At 34.6% G+C, this 9684-nt stretch overlaps 1 protein-coding gene across 2 annotated transcripts; it reads left to right on the top strand.

The window, feature by feature from the left end:
• Positions 1-952: 952 nt before the first annotated feature.
• LOC117161662 (sodium channel protein Nach-like) lies at positions 953-7510 on the top strand. Of its 2 annotated transcripts, none has more exons than XM_033343358.2 (8): positions 953-1618; positions 1734-1882; positions 1961-2090; positions 4559-4844; positions 5586-5639; positions 5725-5896; positions 5975-6081; positions 7249-7510. In XM_033343358.2, exons 1-8 carry the CDS (start codon positions 1568-1570, stop codon positions 7449-7451), a joined length of 1152 nt encoding a protein of 383 aa, XP_033199249.1. In that variant the 5' UTR covers positions 953-1567; the 3' UTR covers positions 7452-7510. The 2 variants fall into 2 exon arrangements, with proteins under 2 accessions (XP_033199249.1, XP_076476001.1); XM_076619886.1 differs by having other exon boundaries at positions 4559-4814.
• The last annotated feature ends 2174 nt before the right edge of the window (positions 7511-9684 follow it).

The following is a 9684-nucleotide window of genomic DNA, read 5'->3' on the forward strand; positions in this document are numbered from 1 at the left end:
TGAAAAAAGCAGTGAACCGTCGTTTTACGAGCGCTTGAAGTGTTATTTTTTATAGGAGTTCACGTAACATCAAGGGTGTTTAATGGCAATCAAACGCGTATCATGTTCATTAAAAAAGCGAACTCGAGAGTCTTTTCATTCGTCAGTTAGCTATTACCTTTCCTATAATGAGACTTTATATTTTATGGAAAATTTGATTTAAAAAGTAAAAATCTGTGTAACCAATACATTGTACGAGAGAAGAACGACTATATAAATATTTAAATATTTGGAATATTTTTAGGTTCCTATGGCTTCTCGTATACATAATCTCCATAATTTGCGGCTTTCTCCAGATGGTCAATATTTATCAGGCGTACAAAGATATCCCAGTAACAGCCACGTTAGAGTCGGAGTATTTTCCAACTAATGAAATAAAATTCCCCGGTAAGTTAAAATACATATAATGAAAATTCGAAGCAGAAAATCGATAAGCTATGCGCAAACGAGCTACTACATCGTTACACAAAAAAAGGACAGAGAAAACAAGAAAATCATCGTCCAATTTCATTCTTTTACTACCTGAACGTCTGAGTTCGATTAAAAACCGGAGCCCTCAGCGATCTCGTTTTAATTAAGCGATTTGAACGGATAGCGTGGGAGCAGCCTTTAAATTTTATGGACGAAATCACGACACGAAAACCTAACCTTTTCACCAGCTCTGATTACTGTCTTTCTAGCCGTCTCTGTTTGCACCATTAACAGAATAAGTCTTCAATCCGCCACGAAACTCGCGACTGAAATGTGAGGATCTGTTGAGTATTAAATAAACACCGGTGTTCTCGCGAGGAGTGAGTGTGAGCAAGCATCGTGGCTTTTAATGCGTAGCAACCACGGGGTTTAATAGAAAGAGGGTGGAGCAGAATGAGAAAGGGGGTTGGTAGGGGGATAAGTTGGTGGAGGGTTATAGCACGTCGTTTCGCCGCACTGCAGAAAATTGCACCGGCACGGATAATTTCAATAACTGCACTCGAAAAGCGTGACCTCGTTGAAGAACCGTGAAGCACCGGCAGTCAGCCGCCGCCACCTAATCACTGTGATAATCACCGTGAACGTGTTCATTGTCGGGCTACGCCGGCTAGCGGCTCTAACATAGTTATCGATTCGCGCCAGCCGATTTAATGAACGCTAATTTGCGTCCGATTAACTTTCGCCAATTTAATCAAGTATTAATATGCACCAAATCCAATCCACCCCGGAAGGAATAGTTTGCTAAGTTTTACGGGCAACCAAAGGATACTAATGGCGCAAATAGTTCGAATCATTCGCTTGAGAATGAATTATGCTGCTCGATTATCGTTCTCGTTGATATGCTTGCGTTTTGTGTTCAATCGCCAATAAATGTTACATTTCAACCAAAATTTTATCAATTGAAAGGATTTTAATTTGCATTCGTTGGAGTGTCAGGTATGAAGCGAAAATCAGTAATTTGACCGTGAATGAAATTCTTCACGAAATACGGAAGGTCGGTGATTTGTACGATTCGCCATTTACCACTGCTGGTGATTACACTCAGATTATTCAGCTGATGTCCAAGTTTTACGGGAATAATTACGATATCACCGACATAATGGAACGCGTGAGTAGCAGTAATTATACATACATATATGTATGTTCTGTGGTAATACGTAATTCATTTATTGGATCATAAAAAATCTAGTTTTATAGAGTTAATAAAGCAAAGGAAATTTCAGCTAACACCACAGTGTTCGTCTATGTTACTCAACTGTTATTTTCGCAATCAGAGAATGAATTGCTCTGATATATTCAGTGTCGGAAAAACGAAAAATGGATTCTGTTGCATTTTTAATTATATTGCCGAGAGTTTTGGTGATGCTCCTAAGTAAGTCTTCCATAACTTTTTTTTCCAGTATTATAATATTGATAATCCTTCGACATTCTTTAATTCTATTTGTAATAGGTTTTTTAAGCAGGAGGAATTTAAATTGTATTATGTCGGAGACATAGGTATACAGAACGGTTTAACTGTGACGATGGATCCCTTATTGGATGATTATTTTTACACGATACTACCCACTATTGGTTGGAAGGTAATTATTTATCTTCTTCTTATTTTATATTACTCTTATATTTCTACTTCTATTTATCATATTTATCACATTTCCTGTTTTTGCAATTACTAAAGACATGCAAATGTTTAGTAGATGAGACAGAAAGATAATTTCACATACCGGAACGTACATATCAGAAATCAACTCTAGTGTTAATTATAAATATTATTAACTTCAAATAATTATTTAAGTATTTAACATGAAAATCTTGCCATTTCGCATTCCTAATTGGTTTTTGTTCGTTCGAACATGGTCGTCAACGATTATATTGTGGTACGAATGCCTGTTGACAAAAACTCGGCGAAAGTCATTAGCAACACAACGCAACGTTTCGTTTCGTGTTTGAAAAAGCTTGGTCCAGCATTGCAACCATTCACACTGTCCAATGCACGTTTCCTGCGTTGTGTACCATTTAATGACACTTCTAAATACTGGTTTCATGCTCTAAATGTTACTTTAAGCAAAATTTAGTTTATTTAAATTTATAACGATTTAAGATTTATTCGTGGGGGAAAGCACGAGTAATTACAAATTATGAAATGTAAAATGGTTTACTGTGTTGTCATGTGGAAACGTGATAGATTGGTCGGAATATTTGAAGAAGAAACTAGAGAGGGGCAAATTCTTTTAAACGAAATCCATTCAAACGGATTTATTGCACCTGATGGAAATACAGAACGCGGAACTTTTGCGCGAAGGAACTCAACGAGCGTATGATGGTTATTCGTGTGATCGCATTGCTTCTCTTTTAGAGTAAGCGAACCATATTTCGGACATTTAGATGTACGCAAAAAATCCTTGTGCGTATTTCAAAAGTGTTATTCGTTTTAATCTTTTACTATGAACTCTCGAATTTCTCTTTTATATAAAATAACAATAAAAGAACTTGTTTCTATTTTTTCTGCACTGGGACGATACCTTCAAAGCGAGTACAATATATTTTACGTTTCATTTTTAAGCAATTTTCAATATTTGAGAGCACCAGGTTTTACAAAACTAGAATCGATAAATTTGTCTACAATCGTAGAAAGGAATAAATCGATTCTTTGAAGTGAACCTTGTTTTAATTAAAAATTGTCATTTTAAATCAATTTAGCCATTCGTAAAGGACCTTTAATATGCAATAACCTAATAACCAATAGAACTAGCATCAATCAAAGAATGAAACTTGTACTAAAGAAATCAAAATGCAAAAATATAAGAATAAATAAGCTTTTTCCTATATACATACATTGCAAAAAATCACAATCGCCCATGACATTTTGTTTCGGACAAAATCCAAAAACGTACCGTCGTAAATTTACGAAATTTCTATGAAAAATTATAAATTGGTCGTTTTCGATAATTCTAACATTAAAGACGCTTCATGAATAGCTCACCTGTCTCTAATTGATTGTCATAACAAAACTGCAAACATTTATACAAATTCATATTTTTATAAATTTTTTTATTCATTTTTTGTCATTAGATGATAATGATAAAATCCGCGATCAATAGAATGTTACAATGTCGAAGACGAAAGAATTGAATGAGCATTAGTTAGGGTTTCTAAAGATTTATGGCCAATCTGCGGATGTCTGTGTATTTATAAAAAATGTCAAGGTTCAAGAAAGTATATAATACACATAAATATATAATAAAAATATAAAAAAATATATACTATTTGTTACGATCGTTCGCGGAGAGACGCGGCCGCTAGGAGAACGCGTCAGCGAGAGTTGTAAGTTCCCGCTACGATCATGTTAATCGACGCCGCGAAATAGTCGTTCCCCTGTTTCGTTTAGGATAACAGAGGTGGTTTAATGAATGTGACACTGTATTAACAGGTTAACATAGAACAATATATTTTACAATAATATGATGACGATGTTACAGAAATTTGACTCGACTTTGCGATATCTCTAGATAAATTCGTCTGATATGTTCGGTGTGTCACGTTTGACTCATCAGAAGGAACTGCCCGCCCTTCGATTATTTTCGTCTTTTCTGGAAGGCGACCCCCACTACGTTCGGATCACGCCACATTCTTTTACGCGAGGTAAAATAACGGCCACGAGTCGACGTTTCTGGAGGTCGCCCTGCTTAATGAACCATGCGCTTGCCACTACAATGTTTGTTTGCCGGGCAGCCGCGACGATCCGTCTGCGACGTTGTAGGACCGCGAGCGACGGTTAGAAAACACAGCCTGTGGCGTAACACTATTCTAAGTATATTATAACCCTTGATAAAGGAAACGGATCTCTAATTAAGTTCCGGTTATGTTAATAAAAGTATGAATTTGTATAAATGTTTGCAGTTTTGTTATGACAATCAATTAGAGACAGGTGAGCTATCCATGAAACTTCTTTAACGTTAGAATTATCGAAAACGACCAATTCATAATTTTTCATAGAAATTTCATTTAGTTGCCAACCGAATAGTACAATACCTATATGCATATTTATCAGGTGATGATATTCGACCCTTACGATTACCCTGACTCGGGTAGCGGCAGCGTTTCGGACATTCTGCTTGGCCCGTTAACCGAGAAGTACGTACGTTTGAAGGCGGTTGGGTTGTACAGTACCGACAATATTCGCCCATATTCGATGCAGAAACGAGGCTGCATCTTTCCCGACGAATACGTTTCGGACCACACGACTTATACCTATAATGACTGCATAGTCGCCTGCAAGATGGAGCACGTATGGAACCATTGCAAATGTAGAGTGTTTTTCTATCCATATCACGAAGGTGAAAACTACTTTATTTCCGGTAGAACTCGTTCACTTTTCTCAGGATCGTTTGTTTGAAATTCTCAATTAAAGTAATATTATTTTAAGACGAAGCGTTTGTTTCTATGAAAAAGAAGGAAAATATAGTCTGTTTTAAGTTGAAATTTAAAAAAAAGTTTAAGAGTTATTATAGTGCTTTGTAGAATTCGAATTTGAAATAACGTCCAGATGATGGAGATTTGCGTTTTTGGAAGAAAGCAATGTACATGTTCACGCGTTCATTCTAAATATCAAATCTGAGTCAATATGTAATTTTACTACACGTTCCTTGTAGCTACCGTATGATACTGTAATTAAGTAAGAGAGGCAAATGAATCTTTAAGAATCCAAACACTCCCCTATTCTACTATTTATTAATTTCAGATTATATCTTAACAATAAATATTCACTAATAAGAAATTTTTTAAATTTGATTAGTATTCATTTGCAATTGAACAATGGTAGAACCTCAAAGATTAGAAATTAGAATTTTTAACAATATAACAACACAATGTGAAATACAATATAAAGATAGCTATTATATAAATTTATTTATTTTTATTACAAATATTAGCGCATGAATTAGATAATGGAAACTCGATTAGTAATGAACGTATTGCATCATTTGATTCTATCTTGCCTTTAGCATTTAAGAAAGTATAAAATATTTCTGTAATATTCTAATGTCGACCAAAACTTTCGCTTCATCAATCGTTTTCAGATTTCAACAGAACTTGCAATATGGAGAATATACATTGTTTATTGCAATATTACGGTGAGAAACTATCTTACATTTACAATCAACCAAATTCAACAAGAAATTTATATATGATATTTTTTATCGATTAATTAATTAACAGATGTAGCGTTTAACATCGTACCTTATAAAGACAATACTTTAAGTAGCTCGCTCGATGATCAGAATGCAACAATGTATTGCAAAAATTGTTACCCTGAATGTGACGATATGAGATATTATGTGCAAAGTACTATATCTAACATAGAGCCTGGATACTTCGACACGGAATTATTGTAAGAGAATATTAAAATATTATCGCATTTCTGTTAAATGCACATATTATTACTAACTTCTTTTTAAATACTTCCTAGTCCAGACATGAACGTAACGAATCATAGTGTTCTGCACGTATATTTTCCAAACTCAGGAACCGAGTTTTTGAAACAAGACGTGACTACCCGTTGGTACGAGTATTTGGGTAAGTATTTATACATTTTATCTTCTCCATATTTCAACTAAAACGTACAATGAATATATTTCTGGTAACTATTGCATGTCATGCTGTCACTGTTTCAATATCTATTATCGTAATTTTAAAAGATATAGGTTATAGAATATTCCTACTACAACTTTATCGATTATTTTCGTCCTTAACAGTCATCATGGATGAAATTATTTGCGACCATTGTAAACAATAACCTTTTTACTTCTCATCTATCGACTAACTAACTAACTAACTTTATCGATTATCCTAAGAATTACAGAGAATAAATGTGCTGTGATGAAATTTCAATTATTTATTTAAAGTGATTTTCTTTGATGAAAGTTTTTAGATGTTATACTATAACAGAGTATGAAGTATTTTCACTTACTTGTTTGTCTATTTCCAGTTATTCAGTCTGACAACACTGTTCTTTTTACCTCTTTGACCAGTATACATTCCACAGCGATAAACGAAATAAACATAATTTATACACATTTTAGAGCACATTTTTCTGATATCAGCACTCATATAATTGTAAAAAATAAACTGAGAAACATAATACGTTCACTCGCGACGCATTGCAACGTTTTATCGCGCTATTTAGAAATGTCAATAATACGTAACGGTCGGAGAGAATCACTACGTCAGTCAAACATCTTTAATAAATGTTAAAATATTTCATACATATATTTAATATATATATTATAATAATATATATTATAATTAGCGAGCGTAATAAAACAAATGCATAATAAATAAATTGTCTCGAATCCGATTTAATAATCTATTAACGTTTCGACTATCTAATCCTAATGAATAGTAACAGACAGAGTGTCTAGATGGCTACATAGCACTCGGGCCATTTGTTTTCATTAAGCTGTCGAATATACATACCTGAGGCTATCGCATGCCTCAGCTTCAGAGTCTGGAGTTCTTCTTGTGTCTGTCTAAATCTGAATATGTACTTAAATATATTCCACAAAATTTGGAAATATTTGTATTTGTATCTATTTTTGATATATCTATATCTGTACATACATATATCGAATTTATAAAATTGAAATATTTGAGTTTAGAAAATTTCGAAATTATGTCGAATGTAATACTTTAATATTTTATAACTTGCAAACCTGCAATTGTTAAAAAATATTTATTTTATAGGTGAAGTTGGAGGACTCTATGGACTTTACGTTGGCATCAGCATCATTAGTTTCGTAGAACTGATTTATTTTATCATATTATGGCTCAGTGAAGCTTTTAAATCTCTCGAGGTAGTAGAAGAAGAAATTCCTCATGAAAATGCTATACATCCTATTTATTGGAATGAATTCTTTCCACATCCAAGGGCTGTCATGAATAATTAATGAAAATAGTATTTGCTTCTAATATACATTCGATGTGTTTCTATGTATCTGCGCTGTGTTCGCTCGTTTTGCCATTCAATAAATGTGCTTGCTTCATAAAAGTTTCCTATTTATATACTGGAATCCTATCAATAAATAAATTTGTGATATAATTACAAGAAGCAAAACTACTTTTACCGAAATATTAACAATTCCTGTTCTATTGACCAAACTATCAGTGTTAGAGATTACGAACAGCAGCGAGCTTCTAACATCTGAAAAATCTTACTTTCACAAGAACAACTCGTTGAATTCGAGAGTTGTCGGGTATCCAACAGGGAAACGAATCGCTTTAAACCTGGAGAAAAATATAGCTTCAAAGAGTTTTTGTAAATTTTCTATTCGCCAGAAGAAGAGTAGAGTGCAGCAGGGGAGTGAAATATTATGATCTAAGAAGATCGAGGTGTTATGATCGAGTCATCGAGTGTTATTAACGAGACATGTACTACATCACGTCTTCTGGTGGCGGTGGTAGGTCAAAAAAATCGGTTTGACGTCGTTAGTGAGTTCACGAAGAAAAATGTCGTCATCGAGAATCCAGCACTGTAATAATGTTTGGGTACAGCTGTAGAATATCGAGCGGCCAAGTGTTCTGTGGAATCCGGTTAGCAATGAAAAAACCAATTAATAAGGTTAAAAATCCGATCGTGATCTTATATCTTGCATTTTGTTCTATTTATGATTACGAGCAGTCGATAATTCAGTTTATATCCAAAGAAAGATTAGTGAAGACTACATAAGATATGATATGATCATTTTTGTTCATTTGTGTTACGCCCCGAGGGTCACAATAGACCGTGTTCCTAATCGTCTCCCTTGGTATTACAGTGTCGCAGACAGATCGTCTTACATGATCGGCGAAATATACACAATGTAGAGATAAGCGCATAGTTGTCGTCAAGCAGCGAGTTCTCGAAACATCGATTCGCCTTCGGTTCGTTATTTTACCTACACAAACAAGGTGGCATACGTGATCATAGGCGCGAACGGTCGCGAGGCCCGAGCGTGGTGGGGGTCATCTCCAAGAGAAGACAAAGGACAAAATCGAAGGGCAGTGTCATACGAGTCAAACCGAATGCATCGAGAGGTTCAGAGAAATAAAATCAAGGTCGCTTAGTCAAACTAATACGTCGAGAAATACTATAAAGTCGAGTCGAATTCTAATAATAAACTAGTTGTATCATCGTTAAATCATTTGTAAAGTGTTAAGTATAATTTTAAATATTGTTAAAAATAGAAGCTTATATTAACCCTGTTAATTCAGTGTTACAATCATTTGAACTACCTCTGTTATCTTAATCGAAACAGGGGAACGGACTGATTCGTGGCGTCAATTATCAAAATCGTAGCGAGAATTTACGCCTCTCGCTGACGCGTTTCCTCGCGATCGCGTCTCCCCGCGAACGGTCGTAACAATTTGTTTCATTCTTTTATTATTTAATGGCTAAAAAGAAGTTTTTTCTCAATATAAAATTGTTGAAGGAATGAGTAACATTTGTACAATCGTGGAATAGGTCGACAGCATAAAGAAGTATCATATTTTTCATCTGCAGCCTTCAAATAAAATCTTCCTCAATTTTTCTTTCATTTTACTTATTTTTCCTATCTTTATCGAGTCTTCAACAAAGCAGGAAAATGTAATTGGTACAAGTTACAAAATAGCTAGCAGATGTTCACATCGATCAGAAAGAGATTAGATTCGTCGAGCCGGCAAGTTTCAGTGCACTCGATCTTGAAACCGCTTCAAGACGCGACCCGTGCTCTCAAGTATCGCCGTCTGAATAACGTGAAATGAGTTTCACCGCAATTTTCCGCGATGCAATTCGAACTTTTGGCGATTTCCAGCGTTCAAGAATCTTCGCATGAGCAAACAAGACGACGCTGCTATGTACACTCCACACAGTTTAACCACTCGCGTCTTCTGTTACCTTTGAACAATAAAATTTCAGGTCTATTCGATTAAAAGAGTGATTAATTGGACGAAAAGTACACGGAGGAATTGTTTTGTGTAAGTTAACTCTCGATACCTTTAGATCAGAGTCATTGAAAACTTTCCGCTTTCTTTTATTGGTATTTTAAAATTATTATTCACAAATTTTACATTTCTATATTAAATTAAAGGAATTCAATTTATTATATAATTTAATTTAGTGAACCCACTAGAGACTAACGGTGTATTAATATAACATTTCAC

This window comes from Bombus vancouverensis, chromosome 7, assembly GCF_051014615.1.
Source record: "Bombus vancouverensis nearcticus chromosome 7, iyBomVanc1_principal, whole genome shotgun sequence".
In the NCBI taxonomy this organism is placed as follows: domain Eukaryota; kingdom Metazoa; phylum Arthropoda; class Insecta; order Hymenoptera; family Apidae; genus Bombus; species Bombus vancouverensis.

What these genes read in the sequence shown, in the direction of transcription:
- LOC117161662 (XM_033343358.2), top strand. Translation starts at nt 1,568, where the DNA reads ATGTCCAAGTTTTACGGGAATAATTACGATATCACCGACATAATGGAA. An exon ending in TCACCGACATAATGGAACGC is followed by an intron (nt 1,619 to 1,733) that starts GTGAGTAGCAGT and finishes AGGAAATTTCAG; the next exon opens with CTAACACCACAGTGTTCGTC. An exon ending in TTGTTTATTGCAATATTACG is followed by an intron (nt 5,640 to 5,724) that starts GTGAGAAACTAT and finishes ATTAATTAACAG; the next exon opens with ATGTAGCGTTTAACATCGTA.